Source organism: Schistocerca serialis, chromosome 1 (assembly GCF_023864345.2).
Source record: "Schistocerca serialis cubense isolate TAMUIC-IGC-003099 chromosome 1, iqSchSeri2.2, whole genome shotgun sequence".
Classification (NCBI taxonomy): Eukaryota; Metazoa; Arthropoda; class Insecta; order Orthoptera; family Acrididae; genus Schistocerca; species Schistocerca serialis.
In genome coordinates this window covers 519,306,034-519,332,545 of record NC_064638.1, presented here as the reverse complement: position 1 = coordinate 519,332,545, position 26,512 = coordinate 519,306,034, and the positions used below count along the sequence as shown (strand labels likewise).

The 26,512-nt window shown below is 38.6% G+C and overlaps 1 protein-coding gene across 1 annotated transcript in view; it reads right to left on the bottom strand.

Annotated features, from left to right (window-relative positions):
• LOC126485847 (katanin p60 ATPase-containing subunit A-like 1) overlaps positions 1–25,860 on the bottom strand; it is a 162,288-nt gene extending 136,428 nt beyond the window's left edge. Inside the window, exons 1-2 of the mRNA XM_050108909.1 lie at positions 25,697–25,860; positions 20,459–20,612 (exon numbers count right to left, since the gene is read on the bottom strand). Coding sequence (XP_049964866.1) covers positions 20,459–20,612; positions 25,697–25,860 — 318 coding nt within the window. The remainder of the gene's footprint in view (positions 1–20,458; positions 20,613–25,696) is intronic.
• Positions 25,861–26,512: the final 652 nt, after the last annotated feature.

Here is a 26,512-nt window from a genome sequence, read left to right as displayed (position 1 = left end):
CTTCACTTGACAGACAGATTGATTTGTATTAGAACACAATACATTTTGCACTGGTTAAACCAATTTTTGCTAGGGTCTATGACAACTTACTTTTCTATGATTTTCTGTTTTCAGTTATGAGTTAGCAACAAGTTACCAGAGGTGTATGTTAAGATGATGGTTAGCCATGGTAGAGAAAATGAGAGTTAATGAAACGATTTGAAGTGATGATATGAGATATAAGATGTAATAAAAGGATATGGTTTTATATGAGGTGACGATCTGAGAAGTGCACTGTTGAAAAAAAAGGTTTTGAGTTTATGGTTTTACTAATTTGGATATCCTGAAGTTCAGGTACGAAGTTTGAGCAATATTTAAGGCACAATTTGAGTACTATGGAAGTTATATTATTCAAAGATAAAGTTAGGGAAATGTAAGTGATGAATAAGAGATTTTCGAAGTTAGTTCTGTGAGATTTAAGAAGTTGAAGGATGGAAATAATTTAAGAAATTTTTTAAGTATAGTTGATATTTAATGCACGCATGGGGATGACTGAGAATTTTGGGTGAACACGAAGTGTTGACACATGACTCTATGATACCTCCTCTTTTCCTTCCCTAAACACATGAACATAAATCCAAGTCAGATACCTGAAATTTTAAAGTAGTGATAATTTTGGTACCAAAGAATATACGTTTCTAGTCATAGGTTTTTTTCATGGTTTTAATGTAAAGACGTCAATTTCTGGTACGTTTTCGATTTCTTCTGAACACACACGAATTTGTTCTTTTTACACTACTATGCTTCTTATTTTGAAGATTTCTTATTTGTACCTCATGTGATTTTTTTGGTTGTTCAATATGTCATATCTTTTACTTTATTATGAATAGTTCATTCTGAATGTTTGAATTTTCATGATTATCTACATATTGTATAAGTTTATGTCATGTTATGTCTAATTTCTCATAATATTTTTGTAATTCTTTTTTGTGAATATAATTCTGTGTCATGTAAAAAGATTGTACATCATTTTCATACTATGTAATATTTTTGCAATTGCCAGGGATAAAACAATTACTGCACAGTTTTCTCAGATTAGGAATAACATTCTGTTTGGTTAGTGAATGAAGGACTGTGTCGTTATCTGCACTGTGATTTTCTGTGCATCACATAGTTTTTTCTCCAATATGTGACATTAGCAGGCAAGAGTCAGTTTACTTGTCAACCAAAAACCTCAGTCGTTATTACAAGAGACTATTTTCATTGAGTATAGGAATTTATATAGGACAAGATTTAATTTGTTATGGAAGACGATATGTTGGTCAGTGAAGGACTTTTCGTAACATTCCTGATCTTGAAACTTCACCACTGTTAACAACATGGGTCATGGTTGGCAAAAGAGAACTGTCTATGATGGACGCTTGGTCACACTTCATCTATTGCTTAATGGTCCACTGCAAGAGGAGTCACTGTTTGGTCTCTTGCCCAGACTCCAAACACTATTTGACATTCAACTTCAAGATCAGTTTTTGATGGTCATTTGAATGAATTCCAGCCCTTACTGGACATTCTATTTTAATGTTAGTGAAGGTACTTCATGGGTGGACATCGAGAGACTGAAATCTCAGCTTCATATACAGATATAGTGACCCAAAGTGATTGAGGCAAATCTTGGACTGTTAAGGTGTTATTTGTGATGGGAATTTATATGGACTGCAATTACTTCCATTCTGCAATGATATTTTCGTGTGCCTAAGCAGAACTTTACAATGCCCTGTGCACAGACTTTTAACGAAAAACCACATGTTCAATTTCTTTATGTAAATTTTAAATTTATATGTTTTGTAAAAAAGATTTGTACATTCATGCATCTTGTCAAATTTTCGCAGTTTCCACATTGTAAGGCAACATAAAAAACGTACGAAGATTTTATCAAATGGGGTGGGAGATTATGAAAGGTGAAGATACACTACGTGACCAAAAGTATCCGGACACCTCGCTGAAAATGACTTACAAGTTCGTGGCGCCCTCCATCGGTAATGCTGGAATTCAATACGGTGTTGGCCCACCCTTACCCTTGATGACAGCTTCCACTCCCGCAGGCATACCTTCAAGCAGGTAGTGGAAGGTTTCTTAGGGAATGGCAGCCCATCCTTCACGGAGTGCTGCGCTGAGGAGTGGCCTGGCACGAAGTCGGCGTTCCAAAACAACCAAAAGGTGTTCTATAGGATTCAGGTTAGGCCTCTGTGCAGGGCAGTCCATTAGAGGGATGTTATTGTCATGTAACCACTCCGCCACAGGCAGTGCATTACGAATAGGTGCTCGATCATGTTGAAAGATGCAATCGCCATCCTCGAATTGCTCTTCAATAGTGGGAAGCAAGAAGGTGCTTAAAACATCAATGTAGGCCTCTTCTGTGATAGTGCCACGCAAAACAACAAGGGGTACAAGCCTCTCCATGAAATACACGACCACACCATAACACCACCGCCTCCGAATTTTACTGTTGGCACTACACACGCTAGCAGATGACGTTCACCAGGCATTCGCCATACCCACTCTCTGCCATGGGATCGCCACAATGTGTACCGTGACTTGTCACTCCACACAACGTTTTTCCACTCGTCAATCGTCCAATTTTTACGCTTCTTACACCAAGCGAGGCGTCGTTTGGCATTTACTGGCGTGATGTGTGGTTTATGAGCAGCCGCTCGACCATGAAATCCAAGTTTTGTCACCTCCCACCTAACTGTCAGAGTACTTGCAGTGGATCCTGATGGACTTCGCAATTTCTTTGTGATGGTCTGGATTGAGGTCTGACGATTACACATTATAATTCTCTTGAACTGTCGGTGGTCTCTGTCAGTCAACAGACGAGGTCGGCGTGTACGCTTTTGTGCTGTACGTATCCCTTCACGTTTCCACTTCACTATCACATCGGAAACAGTGCACCTCGGGATGTTCAGGAGTGTGGAAATCTCGCGTACAGACGTATGACATACGTGACACCCAAACACCTGACCACGTTCGTAGTCCGTGAGTTCCGCGGAGTGTCCCATTCTGCTCTCTGACGATGTCTAACGACTACTGAGGTCGCTGACATGGAGTACCTGGCAGTAGGTGGCAGCACAATGCACCTAATATGAAAAACGTATGTTTTTGGGGGTGTCCGGATACTTTTGATCACATAGTGTACTTAGGTGGACTGGGCATTTAATTGCAGATAGTTTCAGAATGAGTGGAAATTTCATATTACGAGAGTGAAGCAGTCGCATGTGACATCTGTGGAATAGTCGACTTCAGGCAGTGACAGTAGTATCTCTGAACTTGTGTATCTTTGTCTCATTTTAGAGCAGAGAGTAGTCTAGTGTTGGATATGGAGTAAGCTGGCAGACCTTTTAATGTGGTGCATATTGGAGGAAGATTTTTCTGAAGAAAATTGCTAGGAATTATTAATCTGATGAAAGGACTTACAGATGTAGCATTTATGGAAAAGAGAGAATGGATTAGCATTAGGGATATGTTTTTAAGGTAATAGTTTTTGCTGGCGCTTACTGATTATGTCAGCGATTCTTTCAACAGAACAATCCACCTCCCCACCTCACTTTAGGTCATTTCAGTTTAATCCATTTCAATACGCATAATCGTAAAAGCATTGACTTGTAAGAATTTTGTTAAGTTTTTTGTTGTCTGTGAGTATTATTTTCATGTGAAATAGGAGTTTAATATACAGCAATGTAGTGTAATGAACGGATTAGTATTTCATTTCATGCAACAAGGGTTTTTTGTTTTTTTAGTATGAGTAAATTATGCTGTAATTTTTCAGGTGAGACTCTGTTCATATTTGTTCTTTCGTTTATCGTCTCGCGTTTCCATTGCGCAAATTCTAAGCATTTTCTTAGTAATTTAGATTTTTAATGGACCAGTGAACAGAGTGTGTTTCATAGTGTTGCTGTGTAATGTCAGCGTTTCAGTTTTTTGGCAGTACACAGTTTGATTTTGGTAGTGGTTTTTTAGTAACAGTTTTGATTTAATTTACTGCACAATGAACACCAGCTAGTTTTGTCTTTATGTAGGTGTGTGCACAGATACATACTGTTCACAATAGTAATTTCAGTTGAACCTTTTTATGACAGAGGACTGTACATTCAGTTTTCAGTAAAAAAGCAGGCAAACGTTTTAATGTTCATGAACGAATAAACGATCCAGTCAGAGCCCATAACTTTCAAAAGTACTGTATCCTACAAAAGAAAATATTTCTTTTTGTAACCATAGCACTCTACAGAAACGAAACCTGGCTACTCAAATGCCTCCCGTGCCTGTTTTAATCTTCTCTCGCTGCTAAACTCGCCATCAATCATCATAACTGCACCATTCGTATGAGTGACTGACATTTGAAATAAAGAGTAGCAGTGTGCATGTCTGTTTGTAGAGGGACATATAATGAACACTTCAGCTCTGTCCTCCAGTGTGATGCGCCACAGCATCTCACAGTGAAGGTAGGTTCAAACTTTATAAATTCAAAATAAGAAAGGCAAAGCAAACAGCCATTTAAGAATACTCTGATGTGTAGTTTCTGCATGACATGGTGGGTTGTTTACGCGACAACATCGATCTGGAGGTGTCACATGTAATCGAATCTACCCATATTTAAAGAAAAATGTCCAACTGAAATGTAAAAATGAAAGATATATAAATTTTTAAACATCAATACACTGCAATAACTGTGGCGACAAAAGTCAAGGGTTACCGCCTAACTTCGTGTTGGGCTGCCTTTTGCCCAGCGTAGTGTAGCAACTAGACATGGTGTGTACTCTGCAAATCGTCTGAAGTCCTCTGCAGAAATATTAACCATGTTGTCTCTATAGTCATTGATAATTACGAAAGTGTTGCTGGTGCACGATTTTGTGCACTAACTGACCTCCGGATAATGTCCCATAAATGTTCGAAGGGCTTCACGCCGGGGAAAATCATTCGGTCGAATTATCCAGAATGTTTTTCAAATCAATTGCAAGGTAGATAGCCATCGATAAGAATTCCATCGTAGTTTGGGAACATGAAGTCCATGAATGGCTGCAAATGGTCTCCTAGTAGCCGAATGTAAACATTTCCAGTCAATCGGTCTGGTTGGACCAGAAGACACAACCCATTCCATGAAAACAGGGCTCACACCATTCTAGAGCCACCACTAGCTTGCGCAGTGCCTTGTTGATAGCTAGGGTCCATGGCTTTGTGGGGTCTGCACAACACTCGAACCTTACCATCAGCTCTTACCAAATGAAATCAGGACTCATCTGACCAGGCCACATTTTCCCAGACGTCTTTTAACGTGAATCACAAATGAGTACAGTGCCGTTTTTACCTTGTGTACGCAATACTAGCATGTTCTACACCTAAACAGGACTGGGAAGGAAAGATTGGTACAGCTGGTTCATGAAAGTAAATGGGGTGGATCTTGGGCCACACATGGTCAAATAACTGTTGTCATAGGTAGGAAAAGTAGGTCTTTCTTAGGATAAATCCAGACAACAGGTTCCCCTGCCTCAAGAGTATCCCCAGCAGTTTAAAAAATACTGAAACAATCACTCACAAAACAGATTTTAACACCCCAAATATCAGACATATCAGATGTCACAAAGAAAAACAAACTACTGTAAAGAGTAACATGGGGCATTTCACAAACTTAACAATCATCCAGCAAAACATGCAATCAATAAGAAATAAAATACAACTATTAGAAGCTGAGCTCCAATCTTTGAATTGCATGGTAGTTTGTGTTACTGAGCACTGGCGTAGAGACACAGAAATCCAACATGTAGTATTATCATTGTATGAAAGGGCAAACTCTTACTGCAGAACTGCTTCAAGGGGTGGTGGATCATCCATCTATATCAGAAAAGGAACACAGTTCAAGTCAAGACATGACCTCAGTACAGTAAGTGAAGACAAACACTTTGAAATTTCGGCTATTGAATTAACAGGGCTTGATATCACCAAGAAATTAATCGTTTTGTGTGTGTATAGATCTCCCAGTGGTAGTGTGGATACTTTCCTCAATAAATTAACAGAAGTTCTAGGTAAACTCTCAAGTGCAAAGGTCAACATAATTCTGTGTTGGCACATTAACATCAACACAAATAAATCCAGCAGCACCCTCATAAATACAATTCAAAGTTTTGGCATGTCCCTATTGGTCAATAGCGCAACAAGGGTTACGACAATGACTGCATCAGTAATTGACCATGTGGCCACAAATATGGACAGGAAAAAAAATGTGATGTAGCTGTAAAAGATCTTGGACTATCACACCATCTCCGTCCAATAACAAAAGTAAAATTAGGTATCGAATTATTCCCTAAACTACAAGCCTACAAACGACATCTATCAGAAAACAAAATAAAAGACTTTTAAAAAGAAGTAGCATAAAAAAGCTGTGGTGAAATGTATAATGAAACCAATGAGAATATGAAATTCTCTAAATTCTCCAAATTATTTAAATTTAACATTGAAAAGGCATTTCCAAAGGAATGCATGTTTGTATCAACATCTCACAAAAACAGATAGATACCATAAGGTATTAAGAAGTCGTCCCAAACACTTAAACACCTCAGTTCCATGAAAAAGATTCGCAATGATCCAGAATTCTTAAACTTTTATCAAAGATACAAAGAGATCTATAGGAAGGAGCTGATTGTTTCAAAGAAGTCTTCTAATGACAAAATAATATATAATGCAAAGAAAAAGAGCTTAGCAGTCTGGGATGTTACAAAAAAGGAAATGGGGAGAGGCAAACAAAGGCAGAATAACATACTGTTAAGGGAGGGGGATAAGGTAATAAATGATCCACAGCACTTAGCAAACTATGTAAACGAACATTATTCAAGTATTGCAGAGAAGTTACAGCAAAAATTCCCCAAAACAAATATAGCACCTGTAAATAATGTAATAATTCAATGATGTTACTTCAAATCGCAGAGAATGAGGTCAATAAAACTGTTCGAAAAGTAAAAAGCAAAAAGGCAGTGGTCTTAGCTGAAGTACGAATGCGTGTACTGAAACAATTCATAGAGATTACACAAGGCCACTTAACAAATATAATAAATGAATCCTTCACATTAAGGACATTTCCAGAACAGTTAAAACAGGTACGAGTTGTACCTTTGCTTAAGAAATATAATGCAGAAGACATAGAAAATTAGCAGCCCATTGCCATGCAGTGACCATTCTCAAAAATTATAGAAGCAGTTATAAAAGACAAATTAAAGAATTACCTGAATAAATACAATCTTTAAAGCAAATCATAGTTTGGTTTTTGAAGTGGCAAAAATACGGAGTCAGCCATAGTAGAATTCACAAAAGTTGTACTTCATGCTCTTGACAAAGATGAGTGTGTCACAGGCATATTTTTGGATCTTTGTAAGCCTTTGATACAATCGACCACAAAATTCTATTAAATAAATTAGAAGCGTTAGGAATAAGAGTGGTAACTAATGATTGGTTTCGATACTACCTAGCAGATAGAGTACAAAGAGTGGAGATAACACACACTTCAAATAGATCCAAACATTTAGTAAAACACTTATCAGAACCAAAATATATTAGTATAGGGGTTCTGCAAGGAGGCATATTAGGACCAATACTACTCCTGATATACATCGATGACTTTCCTAGTATTGTTACTCAGGGTGAAAAAATTCTCTTTGCTGATGACAGAAATATTATAGTCACTTAGAAAACAAGAGAGATCCTTGCAGAGAAAGTGAATGAAACTCTCAAGGAAGTTTATGATCGGTCAATAAGCAATAAAGTGACATTGAAAACGTAAAGAAAACTAATGCCATGAATTTCAGTTTGAAGAGGGAAAAATGACAACATTAAATTAAATGTAGATAGCACCTCTATAGGCCGTGTAAAAAATGCAAAATTTCTAGGAATGAACAATGATTCTCAGTTGAAGTTGTGTGAACACACAGAATGTCATCAGCATGTAATGCCCTTAGAATCCTATCATTAGTGTGTAATATGCAGTGTACACTCAGTTCTTAGCTATGGCATTCCTTTTTGGGGAACAAATGCACAAAATATGAACACAATTTTCAAACTCCAGAAAAGAGCCATAAGAGTAATAACGAAAAATAGTAGTCAAGCTCATTGTAAAGATCTGTTCAATACACTGGGGATTTTATCTATTCCATGTGAATACATTTACTAGTCAATTGCACATATCAAAAATAACATTAGTAATTACTGCACAAACAGCTTTGTCCATGACCATGGAGCAAGAGCTAGACTCAATTTACATTTATCAAGAAAAAATAAACATAAAACTCAAAACAGCATTTTCTACCAAGGAATAAAACTGTACAATAATTTACCAAAAGAGATTAAAGAAATTGCAAAAAAACTTATTAAAAAAGCAGCTAAAAAGTATCTGTTAAGCAGTACATTTTATACATTGAAAGATTACTTAGATCAAACATAGTAGGGGTTGGGTTAAAAAAATGTTATACAAATAAATAAGATTAGTAATTATAAAACATACAACATTCCACATAACACCTTCACACTATGTTTTTTCCCTTCTTTTTTCCTTTTTTCCTTTTCTATAAAAATTTACCCACAAGCTATGCATATCACAATACTAACACCTCTTCCTCTTTCTGAGCTCAACATCACACTCATTCTAGAGGGATGCTGACTCAGTTTTTCAGGATAGCAAATGGGAAGTTGCGGTACAGAAAATGGCCCAGAGATCACCTGTTGAAACGTCCCCTTTGAACAATTATACAAGACTGTGCTTAAACTGACATACAATATTTTTAGCGCAACGCAATCTGACTTTCAAAAATCCCTGCAAAAGAATGGCCCTGAGTAACATTAAACTATACCTTTCAGAAATCACTTACCTCACAAAAATCTTCATTACTCGAACTACTGCAGTGCAGCGAGCGCCACTACTGCCAGCTAAATAAAAGATTCAAACTACGGAAGGCACTAACTACTAATAGGGATTGTTAGCAAATGAAAGATATTAATAGAGAACAAACAATGTATTTACCTTAGTATCATCAAAAGTCATAATATATATAGCAGTTCATGACAAATTACAAAACTCCGCCATCTCTCTCCCCACATCCACCACTGCTGGCGGCTCACCTCCAACTGCGCAACGCAACGCGCTGTTCGCATCCAGCTGCCTAACACTACAATGGCGAGTATTACAACAATGCAAAGCAGCCACAGACTGCACACAGCACAGCCAGTGATTTTCATACAGAGGTGGCGTTACCAATAAAAAAACCTAAACAGCCTACTTACATAGCCCCCATGCTCCCCACAAAAAATTTTACAAATTTTTTTGGGCAGTGGCCAATAGAGATTTGAAAAATTTTTTCATAATTACAATAACAAAGAAATCAAAAGCACACACTTATTGATACAATGTTGGTCAAAAGCTAAAATTTTCTCGCAGTCCATAAAGATAGTCCTGATCATTCATCATATTAGTAATTACAGTTTTTTTTCACAAAGTCTCATTAGTAAAAGAAATTGCACACAGAAGTAGTGGATTTCCATGCAGTCTTGAAGAAGTAGTGTTGTCCTTCCAACGGAAAGACAGTGCTGACTCTTGACATGTAGACAGGTAATGGGCCACAACAGAGCAAACCCACAGCAGAGTCAATCGAAGTTTTGAAGAGTATTGGTAGGTAGGTCATCACAGAGTAGACTCACTGTGGTCCTGGTAGAGATTATGGTATCGGTGGGCCACCAGAGGTGCAGACCCACTGCAGTCCTTGTAGAAATAATGGTATTGGTGAGTCATCAAAGGTGTAGACCCACTGTAGTCCTAGTAGAAATAATGGTATTGGTGGGTCATCAAAGATGAAGACCCACTGCAGTCCTTGTAGAGATGGTCAGCAGCCATCTGTTGTGACTGTGCAGGTGCACAATCACCATTGAAGAGTCTTGCGGATAATGTAGCAAGTCCATAACCACCACTTGTGCACTCACAAAGTTTTTGGAATTGTCCTTAGAACCAGCAATGCTGTTATCCAGTCCCTTGCTGAATTATTAACACACGTGCAAACACTATCAATCCCAACTTCTTACATATTGTGCATTACTATGACCAACAGAAATGTGTGCAGTGAAATGAATGCTTACAAGTTACTTAATTAGATGAACTGGTGTCAATTACAATATTATAACATGAGAATACAAGTACAAAGGTACAAAATACATCATTAAAGAACATAGCTATATAGATAACAATTGTAGTAACACAGGCTTTACAAAAGAACAGAAATAAACATATACATCAGTGTTACAGGAATTATGACATAAGTACATACATAAAAGATCAGAATAACTTTCGAAACATCAATTTCACACAAGAGCATTAAAACAAAACAGAACAAGTAATGTCTAAACATCTTTACAAAGTAAATCACATAGTATTAGAAAAATTCTACAACATAAATCTTATTAGCTAAACACTTAAAGACAGGAAAAAGACAAATACACAATGGTACATACACACATAGCAAAATAATACAAAAGGAAAGGACAGGGTTTGTTTTACTGCAGTATTTTGCATGGAGATCTCCCTTGGTTCATCATTATTCGCAAAAGTCCTAACTATACCTGATTTCTGTACCTTCTTTTTTCGTATAACTTCTCAATGCATTTTTTTCCTATTGTCCGTAGTCAGTTTCTTATGTAGTCTACCCCCTCTTAAGCTAACTTAAATCTACTGAGCTCAGATGCTAAACTAAGGGACGAGGCAAAGCAGCAGCACAAAACAATTAACACACACAGCAATGATCAAAAATACAAATGGCGAAGCAAGCAGCATAAATTACAACTAATATAAGGCAATAAGCAGCAAACAAGAAAAATAAATCAGTAGTATACTGGCTTATCACAAATTAAAATTCAGTAGCACTATGCCTGGCAAACAGCAGAAGCAAATGATATAACTAGTACCTAAACATGACAAAGCTCAAACAGAAAAAATTTTACATTAAAGACAACAATGCAGATAAGGGAAATGTCTATTCACATCTTAATGTCTATGTAATTAAAGTTGTGCACCACCAGAAGTTATTCTACCAAAAAAGTTACCAAGTACTTGAAAAGAAAATTATAAATGCAGTTCCTGTGAAGGTAAACGTCTTTTTGTGCTCCCTCATTTTTTTAAAAAAAATTATTATTTACTCGATCTGTAGACAGAAAATATTTATATTAGTGCATCTATAAAATTTTATTTTAACCAATGCTGCAGTGCAGCTAGAAACTAGATATTAAACAAAATGTGTAAATAAATACATAAAGGCAAGCCATATGGCATTTCGCTCAATTAGCAAGACAATAGCTGTGAAATGTTTCTCCGTTTCATTAGGCATTTTAGTAAATATCATAAATTAAGAGCTCCACAGTGTAATCATGTTTTCAAGTTTGAGGGTGTCATATTTACGATGCTTTCTACAAAGGAATGTCAATAGCGAGGATAATGACCTCCCTTTTTTTTTTCTTCTCCACCTGCGCCTCTGGCACACACTAATGGCTTTTTTTTCCAGGCGTCTGTCACGCAGCTGGGTGCTTACAGAGACCTACCTTTCAGCTGGGCGCCAAAAACGCATTACGCCAAGGTCACTTACCTTTCTTAACGAAATATTTATGACAGCAGTTTCCGCTACAGTGACAGTCTCATATAAAAATTTCATAGGTTGTGAATTTGCGTTACAAATGTAGAAACAAAATCCTGTAAATATAACATTGTCCAAAAAATTTTCGCCGGCATTGTCATACATTCACATATTTACACACATTTCATAACTCTTAAAGTACGATGCTTGGTTTCCGACATCCTTTTTCACAAATCAGCGTCCCTAACCACTACTCATTATTCCTTACCTTATTCGTCGACACTTCTTCCATATTTCATCATAACAGATGCGTAGCATATTCAAATAACTCATATAGCATCAGCTTATTGATCATAACCATACCGCAACAGCATAATACACATAGTCATCGTAATAATAACATCATAACACCTCAGTCAACACTCAAAATCGTCGTAGCTTCCTCCAATAATTTCAAAACCTAAAAAAATTCTCTGCTCATGTCAAAAGTGTCATCTGCCGCAAACGCACTTTAAAAATCATGATCCCATACCAAATACATCATTTAAAGCACTCGTAGTATCACAATGGTTACGAAAAAAATATGAACAGTTCACAAAGTACAGACAAAATACAATTTCATAAGTGTGAAGTTACCCAACTGTGTAATTGCGTAAACATGTGCCACTGATGTAGTAAAAAAAGTTTATCTCTCAATTAAATGATCAGATAGCTGTGTAATTCTGTGTTAGAGAAATATGGTACCAATGTATAAAGTTGTATAAGCAAATACCATATTAGCTAGGGCTCCTTGTGCTTGCCAAACACATGGTACACAAAGTGAGCGTGTACCCCCCTGAGGATTAATGTAATTATACCCTCAGGTGTTACAGATTACAGCAATGAAATGAAATGTATCACTGAAAACTTTCTTTGTAATTCAAAAACCTTTAAAAATAAATGTTTTAAGTATAAAATTAATCACTCAAATACATGTACTGTAGCGCTAAACTGTGCGTCTTGTTGTAAGATAATCTCTGTGGAAGTGTCATAGTTGTCGTCCTCCAAAAGCTACATTCTGCAGAAGCCAATGTACTTACCTCATGATAAACAAAAGTGAAATGCTTTGCGTATAGATATCTTAGTTATTACGCTTATTGCCATGATGAAGAAAGTACTGTGTTGTAACGTATTGTTGTGCTACGGAAAAGGCTGTCTCATTGTAACTATACCACAAAAGTTACTACTAAAACATGTTTTACTTTCCAGAAGAATTCAGAAAAACAGTGCAGATATAAAGCAGATACAGCACAAAAGCAACAATGTAATTTGTGTCACACATTAGTAGCGTCGTGATATAATTGTGTAGCTGTCAAAGAAACCAAGTGCTAAGTCATCTTTAATCCCACAGAAAGTACTTCAAATAAAGAATGTCTTTTCAAGTAAACCAAAATGTTGCATGAAAATCTCATTAGCAGTGCCAGTATATGTTCTAAGTATGTGAGCCTTATAGCCATTACGTAATCGTGCAACTAGCAAGGAAGAATGTATAAATAACAACACTGTGTCATCTGTTCGCAATAACAATGCATTCGCAATTACTTGTCTAAGTTACCTATGTTCTTGACTGGATAGTTAATTTCAAACATTGTTGCATGTTAACAGTTTCTTAAGTCTGACAAAGCATACTAGAAATGTGAAGTGAAAAGTTTTATGGCAAAGTCAAAGTTAAAACGCAGATTATCTCTCAATAAATGGTTTTACATGTGAAATGTGGTGTAAACCTTTACTCTTCCTAGTACTCAGAGTTTGAACTTGAATGCAATTGTCATTTGGTATATGTCGGTGAGGAGTGCTAAAATTTTTCTCAAGGTTAGCGTCTATGTTATTTTTCTCCGAGCCAGCCGGCGCACGCGGCTGCCTGTGGTGCAGGTCATTGTCTGTTCCTTTGTTGGCGCGCGTCGTTATTGGGATTTGGAGACCTAACTTCTACAAATTCACCGTGACGAGAGGGCCCTGCCCTGTTTAAATCCCGCCAGTTCTGATGCAATTCAGGTCTGTCGTTACGATCACATCGTCTGTCGTCATGTCGGTAGTTCCTGTAGTTTCTTTCTTGTCGGTTAAGTGGTGGAGAATTTCTCCCTGAATCATAACTGCGCGCTGGACCGTTGCGTCTAAAGTTATTCTGTCTCCCTTGATAATAATTATTTTGGTTCCCAAATTGTCTGTTTCTCTGATTGTCTCTGTGATAGTCACTACCGCGGAGAGGTGATCTTTCCCTGTAATTATTACTACTCTGCCAACGGTTGTCATACGGGTGGTGTCTGTTTTGGTCACTATATGTGTTGTGAGAATAGCCTTGTCGTGTCCAGTTATTATTTCTTTCATCGCGGAATTGTGACAGATGTGACCTGTAATTGTTGTGCTCCTGTTTCCGCGTTCCCCGATTGTCAGTGTCAATTTCCAGTTCTTGTAACAGTCCCTGAAAAGCCTCAATGTCTTCTTTGCAACATCCTGCTAAAATAATATGTCGTAAATGTTCAGGTAATTTGATTAAGCAAATGCGGATGAGTTCTGAGGGGCTGTATGGGTTTGACAGGTACTGATTCTTGTGCAACATGTCTTCAAAATATTTCACAAGACTGGAGAATTCAGATTGTTCGAAATGTTTCATTATTATGATGCCATGTTTTACTCGGTCTTGTGTGGCTTGAGACCAATATGCTGAGAGGAAGGCATGGTAAAATTCTCCTTCACTGTGGCAATCGTGAATGACCGATCGCATTCTTACAGCTGGTTCATTCTCTAAGTAGCCACACATAAATTCTAATCTGTGTTCTAACGACCAGTTGAGAGGAAAACAATGAGAGAATTGATGGAGCCATGCTTGTGGATGAATGTCGTTGCCAGAATTTTTAAATGTTTTGAATTTACGTGTAGTAATGAACAGCTTATAGTCAAAATCATCGTGTCGGCGAGTAGCATATCGGTCATTGTTACGTCGTGTCGGCGGTTCCATCTCAAAATTCGGTGCACCTTGCCAATTTCTTTCATAACTTCCGAAATGCGCGGTGTTATTATTTTGTGGCTGTTCCGTATTTCTATGTCCCTCTTCCTGTACTGGAGCGCGAGTGTCCTCTGAAATATGTAATTCTTGTATTACCTGTGTCAGCTGATCTTGTACTTCCCGGATTTCTCTTTGGTGTTGCGTATTAATTTGATTCAGATTTTGTTTCAGTTTCCTAATTTGTTCGCACTCTTCTGTGTCATTAAAGACTACCGGTTTTGTGTCATTCAGATTATCATCTACCTTCGTAGATAAATTAGTGAACTGATCCGAAAGTTCGGCTACTTTCTCCGATAGTGTACTTATTTCCTCAGTGTGTTTTTCTGAACCAAGTTTCAGAGTATCTACTGTGTTCTTTAGGTTTTCCTGAGCTTTTGCAAGTTGCGTAACCGAATCGGTAGATGCAACTGAGTCAAATTTAGCTTGCAAGGTCTCATGATTTTCATGAACAATAATTTGCAGTTCTTTTATGGCTGCTTCGTGATTCTGTAATGCATTTTCATGCCGCGAAAAAATAGGTTGGAAATGCTCACAAATTTGTGTTTTTACGTCATTACAAAGTTTTTGACATTTCGATTCGATGTTATGTAGCTCAGTAGTTAAATCTTCACGCGTTTGTTCAAGAGTTTGTTCCAATGAGTCTAACTTTTGAAGCTGTTGCTGTGTTTGTCTCTGGTGTTGTTCCATTGTGTCTAACTTTTGAAGATTTTGTTCCATTGTGTCTAACTGTTGCTGTGTTTGTCTCTGATGTTGTTCCATTGTGTCTAACTTTTGAAGTTTTTGTCCCATTTGTCTCTGATTTTGTTCCATTTGTTGCATTAATTGCAATAATAATGTATTAGTGTCTGGAATCTGTTTCTCTATGCTTTTTGGTAGTGCATTTTCACCGGCAACATTCACATTTTGACAAGCAGAAAATGTGTCTTGACTCATTTGAGAAAACGGTGAGGACCCAAAACCTAAGTCTACAGTATTTGCAATATTGTGTTCTGTCATTTCGGATTCCTGAGGCGAGCTGTTGCCGACCGATCGATCGATAATGCTTCCCTGTTCACTAATTGTTTCACTGTCTACACCATTGTTTACAGCCCGCTCCATTTCCCTATGCACAATTACCAAATTACTACTTTGAACATCAGTTAATTCATTACTCGTTGGCGCTAACACACTGCTTTCGTTTTCACTGTCATTTCTCAGTTTACTTTGGAGCCTAGTATTACGTTTTTCACACGCCATTATTGTCACAATATTTCACACGATAACACAGAAAAGCACAATTTGAAGAGCAAAATAAAATAACATAGCAATGGAAACAATGTCTACTTAATTGCAAGCACAGCTGCGAAATACTTGGTGCAAATCTACATGCATGCCACAACTGTTTTACTGTACAACAATGAAAAACTGCAACTACAAAGGAAATTCTCTCTATAATTACGCGCTAGCAATAAACAAAAGCTACACTAATTACGCAAACTACAAGAAAAAATCAGAAGATTCCAGTGAGGTATCCTCGGCTAAGGGTCGACATATGAAACGTCCCCTTTGAACAATTATACAAGACTGTGCTTAAACTGACATACAATATTTTTAGCGCAACGCAATCTGACTTTCAAAAATCCCTGCAAAAGAATGGCCCTGAGTAACATTAAACTATACCTTTCAGAAATCACTTACCTCACAAAAATCTTCATTACTCGAACTACTGCAGTACAGCGAGCGCCACTACTGCCAGCTAAATAAAAGATTCAAACTACGGAAGGCACTAACTACTGATAGGGATAGTTAGCAAATGAAAGATATTAATAGAGAACAAACAATGTATTTACCTTAGTATCATCAAAAGTCATAATATATATAGCAGTTCATGACAAATTACAAAACTCCGCCATCTCTCTCCCCACATCCACCACTGCTGGCGGCTCACCTCCAACTGCGCAACGCAACGCGCTGTTCGCATCCAGCTGCCTAACACTACAATGGCGAGTATTACAACAATGCAAAGCAGCCACAGACTGCACACAGCACAGCCAGTGATTTTCATACAGAGGTGGCGTTACCAATAAAAAAACCTAAACAGCCTACTTACACTGTGTGTGTGTGTTTGTGTGTGTAGTGAGTGATGTGTTATGGAACAACGTGTGTATAGTGTGTGCAGTGACTGATAGTGAGGTATGAGTGAACAATGTGGCATTACGTTATTTAATAAGTTATTTGTAAGAAAAAATGTTGTATACCAGGAGTAAATCTAATGATAGTTTCTAACTGGAAGTCTGTAAATGTGTGTGTATACGAATTAGCTTATTTTAGATTGGTCTGAACTTATAAATACTCTGACATGTCATATACCCTTGTAAAAAGAGATCTACAGATGAATAAAGCTACTACTATTACTAGATGACTTATCGCTATCACATGACTTTCGTCACCTCTGTGTGTAAATGCTTTTTTATAAAAAAAAAAAAAAACAAAGTGTCGTCTGCTGCACATATGTAGGTGTATACAACTGTTTCATCTTATAGCACGTTTTTACTATCGAAACAATGTATAAAGTGTTGCTAAACACTGAAACATTCTTATGCAGTGGAGGAAAGGACGACATGCTGCTGATAAAACAGTAATGTCATCAGGTACCATAGTCATCTGAAGATAGGTATCATAGCTGGGAAGATATTATGACACTGAAATAAAGCACTTGTGGCTAGTTGCTTTGTACCCCCAACACTTCTCATTCTGTCTGTGGAGCAAACCCATCTCAGCTAGAATGACGTTTGCAGCAGTCGCTACTCTGTAATCATATCTTTTGCCCTTAATCGGTATAAGCAGCATGTACAGTAGCCAACTGAGGTACATTCCACAATTAAAAGGTACAAGTTTACATGTTAAGCAGACATGATTGCCGGATTGTGAACAATAGGTGGCAATACTCGTAGAATATGGTACTTTTTGTAATGCTATTCAGTCTGTCTATTGCGAAACAGGTGAGTGACTGTTTAGAAAGTATGAAGAAGAGTATGTCATTGTAAAAATGAGCCACTGGGCTATGGTTTGTGTGTTCAAAAATGAATACAGCTTGCAGATTTATGTTATTTATTAGTTTATACAGTAAATGGATTGCCTTCATCTTGGCCATCAAAGAGAACAGCGAAGTCTTCAATTTTCACGGTAATTTCTGAATACGTGAAACAATATTGTCAGATATGCAATAAAGAGTGGTTTGCTGTCCGTACATTTCACTGTGCAAATGGGAACCCGTCCAAGAAGGAACAACCACGGTATATATTCTTCACTATGTCCTCCAGTCTCTACATAAATAACAAAGAGCTCAAGTTTCAGCTATTGCTTGCTGTAGCTTTAATTGCAGTGAACAAATGACACACGAGTGCGCAATCGCAAGAGGTCTCACGGGAATACATAAACGAGTAGGGAAGAATAGTGCAAATTGGCGAGCCACTCTGGACCAGATACATGACGAAAGGTACTCTACATCCCAACCACCAGTTCCTTCCCACAAAGACATCTCTCATCCTTTTCCAACGAGCATCTTTTCCAATACCTCCCACATCTCAATCCTCACTCATAGTTACCTAGAGCCCACATCACACTGTTCTCATTATGACGATGAAAATCGCACTTGCGGTGTCGGTGGGTTTTGCTTTGCGTGCTGCAGATGGTAAGTGCACGACGAATGATGGGAAGTGAATGCTATTGAAATCGGATGATTAGACAAATTGGCAGAACCAATGAGAATGTAGTGTTCGATGAATGTTGTCATTGTGTGGAATCTATGAAACTATGTGGCAGCATGAGGGAATATGCTGTGCAGAATGTAGTCATATAAAACAGAATATTCTATAAACTTCTAATTGTACTGTTAGGTTTCTGAGTAACAACTAAAAACTAAACTCCGTCAAAATAGGGCTTGAGCGCCCACTGACACCGATCAACCACCATATCATCCTCAGCCCATTGGCATCAATGGATGCGGATATGGAGGGGCATGTGGTCAGCGCCCCACTCTCCCCGCCGTTGTCACTTTTCGTGACTGGAGCTGCTTCTTCCCCATCAAGTAGCTCCTCAATGAGCCTCACAAGGGTTTAGTGCAACCCACAAGCCAACAGCACTCGGTAGACCGGAAGGTCAGCCATCTAAGAGCTAGGCAGCCCTGCAGCACCTAACTTTGGTGATCTGTTACCACTGTAGCAAGGTCGTTGAGTAAAAATAACCTTGGAAATCTTTTTCGGACGATCATTGTGTTACGCTACGGATCAATCCGTCACCACAACCACATACCTCCAATCACATTTGCTGTCTTCGCCAACTCACAAGCAAACTGTAACATTTCAACTTAATCTATAACTTGGGCTGCGCTACAGGTCAGGCCATCAACTCAGCCAGTCTTCCGCTAGTCACATTAGTTGGCTTTGCCAAATCACAACCCAGCTGTAACGATATAACAACAAACAATATCCCTTGAAATAATATCATATTCCGAGAAACATACAAGACAAGAAATAGGTATGAAAGCCAGCAACTAATAATAGCCAGATCAATAAATCGCCAATCTCGTGCTGTCCACGATGAAAACTAAAGTAACCAATTCGCATCTTCCGCCGAAACAAGTCATTAGTTTCAGCGATTCTCATTGGCTACTGCATACTGTCACTCGATTGACTATGACCAATGGAAATGTGTTGCCAACTGCAGCACGCAGCGGAAGTTCCGCCGACCTTGTTATGTGCACTTTAACCCATTATGACTTAGAATGCACGTCACATCATCATCATCCTTTTCACAAACATCATCTATATTTTAGCTGTATAATTAGTTTGGCGTTTTAATCTGACCTACTTAAAAAAAAATCAATGGCTGAACTCTCTCTCCCATTCTTAGAGAGATGGTGCGTAAATAAATCTTATATTAAAAAGAAGACGTCATCGACACTTCATCTCTCTCCATTGTAGCCTCCGTTACACCAATATCTGGAAAAAATTTACTTTTAATTTCTGGACCCCAGATTTGGAATTGCAAATCTGTTTTACCGTGTGTTATTTAAGATGATTCTGGCTTCAATAACTGGCACTAAACTTCAGATAACGGTACTTGCACGTCCACAAACACGCGCGAGCGCACACACACACAAACGCGCGCGCTCTCTCTCTATTGCGCTTTCAGCCGGCGACATCAGGCTACGATGAAAAAAAATCTATAACTAAGACAGCGTAGAGATCAATTAGTACGGTGCTCTGTGAAAATGTACTGACTGCGAATAAAGTAGAGCGGCTAACCACAATGTAGCCCTCCTATTTATTCCTGGTAGCAGCCGTTCCCGTGTCCCACGCAACACGTCGTACGCAGCAGCGGCACTTAAGCTTCGCGAGCCGCGCCGCCTGTATGAGATCAGCGTTCATGACCTCGAATCGCTCTCGAGACACTATTGACGTGGTGCTGCACGAGTAGCACTTTATTTTGACTATTAAGTATCCTGTTGATTAGCTCTTATTATTCTAGATAACAGTCACTATTCAGTTGAAGCAACTAATAACTAGCAAGATGAGAAAGGGTTCTCACCTGCCGCGCGGGATTAGCCGAGCGGTCTCAGACGCTGCAGTCATGGACAGTGCGGCTGGTCCCGGCGGAGGTACGAGTCCTCCCTCAGGCATGGATGTGTGTGTTTGTCCTTAGGATATTTTAGGCTAAGTAGTGTGTAAGCTTAGGGACTGGTGACCTTAGCTGTTACGTCCCATAAGATTTCACACACATTTGAACATTTTTTGGTTCTCACCTTTCTCTGAGTCGTCTTTCTTGGTTTCTGACAAACTTCCCGTTCGAGCCCACATTTCTTGGAAGATGGTGGCGGGGCTGAGCTCTCCTGGACTGGCTTCCACGGAACGAGTCGTCGATCTCCAATTGGTGCCGCTTGGGCGATTGTATCTTCCCTGAAAAGTTCACCCAGTATTTAATTGCATTTACTCATCATATTTTGTGAAGCCTGTCATGAAGGAAAATTTTCAAGAATGTGGAACGGGGCTGGATATACGTCAATCCGGAATGAAAAACTGAATGAATATAAGCTTTCACCAATAAGGTAGGGAAGAGGGGGAACATTTTCGAATAAAGTGTCACGCGTTTGCAGACGACTTTGCCATGGCTTCTGAAAATGTGACGCCGGCTCTAATACACATGGTTCTTTTAGAAGAAATAGCCAATAGAATCAGCTTAAGAATTTCTGATAAAATAAAAAATAATAAATATAAAAAGCTATCAAACAATAAAACAGCACCGAAATTTCTAAAAACACTGTAGTTTGCAAGAAAGATTGCAAGCGATATATCTCGAAGGTGCTACTGCCACAGAGCCAGATATCGATTTTGCTTACAGCGGTGACAACTATAACGACTAAAGGTAACTGATATGGATTTTGTGTGTAGCCTACCAAGCAATCTCCATTTCAAATGATCAATGCTTCAAATGATTTTCTTTAATAGCATCAGGGGGCTAGGTGAACGAAAAAGGATCAGTTTTTATTGTCAAAAGTAACAACACATTCAGAGGAGAAGCAAGAATATAAATATGAATGCTGCTCGATTCGGTCGCAGCAATATGTCACGATTTTCGACGATGCAGTTGGGGAGGAACCTAATAGCAGAGCTTTAAATAATTCGACTGAAACGAGCAGTGACCATGTTTGCAGCCATGCTTCTCCTACGACTGTTTATTACTTTGAGCACTAAAAGCTGATCCACCTTCACCCATCCTCCTACGTAGTCCCATGTTTTAATTTTTTTTAAATCATTTGAAACATTGATAATTTGAAATGGAGATTGATTTGCCCGCCAGCCCCATGCTCTTCATTGTATGTATGGAGTACAGAAACTTACTACATACGTAAATGAGCTCGTCTCACGGAGTTAATTATGCCGCTATATTTTGTAGAAATAATAAAAATATCTCCAACATTGTAAAAGACCTGTGTTTCTTATGTAACAGTTCGACGCAATTATTATTGTATTTCGATATTAATAAAACATGAGATATTACTTTCATGTTGCACATTATGTGTCTATTCTGATAATCGAAATCTGGCTCCGTTACGTTTGCAACTTCGCTATACAATGAAGAGCCGAAGAAAATGGTACGTCCGCCTAATATTGTGTAGGGTCCCCGCAAGCACGTAGAAGTGCCGCAACACGACGTGGCATTGAGTCAACTAATGTCTGAGGTAGTGCTGGAGGAAACTGACACCATGAACCCTGCAGGGCTGTCCATAAATCCGTAAGAGTACGAGAGGGTGGAGATCTCTTCTGAACAGCACTTAACAAGGCATCCCATTATGCTCAATAATGTTCATGCCTGGGAAGTTTGTAGGCCGGCGGAAGTGTTTAAACTAAGAGTGTTCCTGGAGCCATTCCGTAGCAATTCTGGACGTGTGAGATGTCGTATTGTCCTGTTGGAGCTACCCAAGTCCGTCGCAATGCACAATGGACATGAATGGGTGCAGGTGATCAGACAAGATGCTTACGTACCTGTCATCTGTCAGTGTCGTACGTAGATGTATCAGGGGTCTAATATCACTCCAACTGCACACGCCCCACACCATTAGAGAGCATCCACCAGCTTGAACAGTCCCCTGCTGACATGCGGGTCCAAGGATCCATGAGCTTTTCTCCATACCCGCTCCATCCACTCGATACAATTTGAATCGAAACTCTTCCGACCAGACAGCATGTTTTCAGTCATCAACAGTCCAATATCGGTGTTGAGGGCCCCAGGCGAGGCGTAAAGCTGTGTGTCATGCAGTCATCAAGGATGCACGAGTTGGCCTTAGGCTCCGAATGCCCATATCGATGACGCTTCGTTGAATGGTTCGCACGCTGACTCTTGTTGATAACTCAGCATTGAAACCTGCAGCAGTTCGGAAGGAATGCACTTCTTTCGCGTTGAACACTTCTCTTCGGTCGTCGGTGGTCCCGTTCTTGCAGGATCTTTTTCCGGCGGCAGCAATGTCGGGGACTTGATGTTTTACCGGATTCCTGACACTCACGGTAGATTTGTGAAGTGGTCGTACGGGAAAATCCCCACTTCATCTCTACCTCGGAGATCTTGTGTCCTGTCGCTGTGGGACGACTATAACATCACATTCAAACTCAGCTAAATCTTGATAACCTGTCATCGTAGCAGCAGTAATCGATCTAACAACTGCGCCAGACTTGTCTTATATAGGCGTTGCCGACCGCAACGCCGTATTCTGCATGTTTACATACCTCTGTATTTGAATACGTACGCCTATATCAGTTTCTTTGGCGATTCAGTGTATGTGGCTTGCAAGCGCTCTCCCAAATTACCAAAAAACACATAACTTGGGAACGGCGTGTTGCGTAACTAAAGATCTTTACAATAAAAACTACCTGCCTAAAAACGCAAAAATAAGGCATTACAAAACAGTTGTGAAGACAGAATGTTTATATACAAGCAAATGTCTAGCGTTTAACGGTAATTTAGGTAAATTAGAAACACTAGAAAAGTGAATCATTAGAAAGATTACAATAATTGTTAAATGAACCGTCTTAAATTGCGTAGGAAGTATCACCTATTCACTGATGACAAACCATCCATTTAGATAAGTTTTGCGTTACTACCAGACATGGATTACAGGCCACAAAATTTGTCAGTGGGGCACTATATAATGTTGCGCTAAAATATGCATCGCTGTATATCAAAACGTAAACCACGTTAATACTGAACGATTGAAAGCATTATCGTAGTCATTACATTACACAGGTCAATTCTAGTGTCCGATTCCACCAGTCGGTATTGACCAATAACGTAATGCGTGATGTTATTTTGTTTGTGCAGCATATTGTAGTTATGAACGTTAAATGATTTCTCTGTATTTTCTTGTTACGCGCGTATATAAAAAATTCGATGTACATTGTTTTGTTTTCATATTGTAATTTGTTTTCGGCATCTTTTGTTGATGAAAGTAGTAGTGATTTATAAGCTCTTGATTTCTCACGCAACTGCTTTTCATTATGGATGAGTCAGTTGTGTTTAGAGCGAAAATTCTCCTTGAGAAAATGACTGACCCTAAATCAACTATAAGATTTTTGCAATAATTGGGCGTTATTGCAGAATTTTGCAAGTGCAGTGTTTGTGGAAATTATATGGTTTTGAGAAAGGTTCCATCATCACGAACTTCCGACGAATACACGTGGATATTACTTCTAGTTACCGAATACAACTATTCGATGGTTCATTACTTAGATCGTTTTTGCAGTACGTGTGGAAAATATAATACAATATCTGCACTCGTAACTGCTGTCTGAAGTTTTGCGAAAAAGTTAGCAATATTGGAATGGGTAACTAGAATTAATCTGTATATGAGGTCAATTCCAGTTACCGATTCCAATTTTTCGAAAGGTCATTAATTGGATCTTTATTTTTCCGGCTGTTATCTCAAATGTAATAACATTTTTCTGCTCTTAATTGCTCTCTGAATTACCGCGAAACAGCTACAAGCATTGGAATCGATAACTAGAATTGACCTCTTATATAGGTCAATCCAGTTACCGATTCCAACTAGTCGAAAGTTCATTCATTAGATCTTTTTTTCTATTCGATGGTTCACTAACTGGATCGCTGGTTTCTAGCAGGTGTCGCAAATGTAATAAGATTTTTCCTCTCGTAATTGTTCTCTGTTTCACGGCGAAACGGCTACGAACATTGGAATCGATGACTAGAATTGATACATTGTTCCCATTACATACGCCCTCACACTGTTTATTTATTTATACAGTTTATATTAATTTCTTCTCGTATAATACAGTTTTGTGTTTGATCTTTAACTTTTCGTAAAAATTAATTTCAGTCGACTGCATTATTCTTCTGTCTAGCTTAGTTAATTTCCAGGATTCAACAAATATAATACCATTTCTGCACTAGTAGTTGTTCTCTGAAATTATACAGTAAAGTTCTACCGATTTCAATATTTGTTAATTTTTAATGGATTTCCGTTATTCGAGTTCCTGCCTTGTTAGAATTTACGGTGTTTGTTTCTCCATATTTTATATTACTAATTCGTATTTGTTATAATTCGCTTTATTTTTCCACTGTTTTGTTCTAATTTAATTTGTCCCCATCCAAAAATCCAACTTTCCTGTGCTTCTCCTGTTGGAATGAATAATCAATAATGGAATTAACGTAATTTAGCAATAGAACCATTTCACCATGCGCCATACAGTAATACAATTTATGGTTCTCTGTGCCCCTCCACTCGCATAAATTATGATAATAATCCTAATAAGACTCAAATTTTTTACATTCCTGTTCTTATTTATTTCCGTTATCTTCAATTCGTTTCCATGTAATTCGTGCTTAAATAATAATCGCGTTAAATGTAAGTATTATTTTACTGCACGCTATATTCCTTTGTTGACGAGTATGATCCGTACCCTTCATAGATTGCCGATAAGCAGCATCTCTGCAAAACCGACGAGTGGAGTCGGACACTAGAATCCATCCCATTACACTTTGCATTTAAAGACCACTCCAAAGAAAAAAATTGCATATTCTTAAAAAATTTACCTCCGTCAAATGGTAATTAAAGGTAAAAATATGGAGATATCCATTTTAAAATTTGACGCAAACTGTTTGAATCTGAGATGCTAAGAAGGGGAGGATAGAGCAATTGGCGCAGAACCACCCACTTGTAGTATGTTGTGTATCATCGCATACGGTGATGGCATGGGGCACCACTGAATGTAATATTTACTTTCGGCTCCTGAGTTTTCAGATTTGATTTATGGGGTGTCACGTGTCCTATACACTACAGGCAAATTTCTTCACATAAATTTCTGAGTTCTCGCTGATTTTTCTTCAATAATGAATAGCTACGTAGATGGCGTAGGTGAGAGCGTTCTGCACGTACTTTGTACTGCAAGGGCAGGCTATCATAAATATCTTTCAGGCAAATGTTTGATCATAAATAGAAGCGACAATCTGACAAAACTATTCGTTAGAGTACCTTGGATAGCTTATTGCGCTAGGAAATCCCCAGTCGCCATCTTGACAACTCTTCGCAGCCGGGAAAGTATCGAATGTGGTCCACTGTGGCGACTGGACGGGCGAGATGCCAACGCGAAAGAACGGGTCCCTGAAGAACTCCGCGAACAGCGCCGACGCGAACATGACTACGTAACAGCAGCGCAAGCAGCTGCCGTTTTACTGCGTCACCTAAATTTCCGTGCAAAGATACTACCAAACGAATATTAACCATCTGTCTCAGATGTTAAACTAATAAAATTCCCGAATACAAAGATATTATTTGATATTTTTTGTTTTTTCTATGACAAAAAGAGAGAGAGGCTGCGATGTGATAGTTTCGCTTAACACACATGTAAGAATTACTGCCTATTTCTGATCGCAAATATTTTGAATACTCAGGGTGATTCTGTTACAGACTTTCAGGGATGATGGAGAAGGGTAGGCCTAAACGTATCAATAACCCTACCCGGAAACGACCAAGTCGAAAATTATAAACGAAAAGGGTTCCTTGTTACCAATAGGGCAGGGTAGGCAACTTTCAGAGCTGTTTACTATGGGTGCAGAATAAAGAGTATACAGAATGGAAACACGACCTGCAATCCATGAGCGAAACTTTAGTGCGTATGCGCGATGTCTGCTAAATTGGAGCCCAGTAAACAGCAGTGTCTGAAGCCACAGGCGATCGGACATGTTTTGTGTATTTCATTAACTGCGCATGTTAGCTAATAGGCTTGCCTACAAGTAAACAGCTGCGTGATGTACTATTAGATTATTAGAAATACATAAGGTTTAAGAG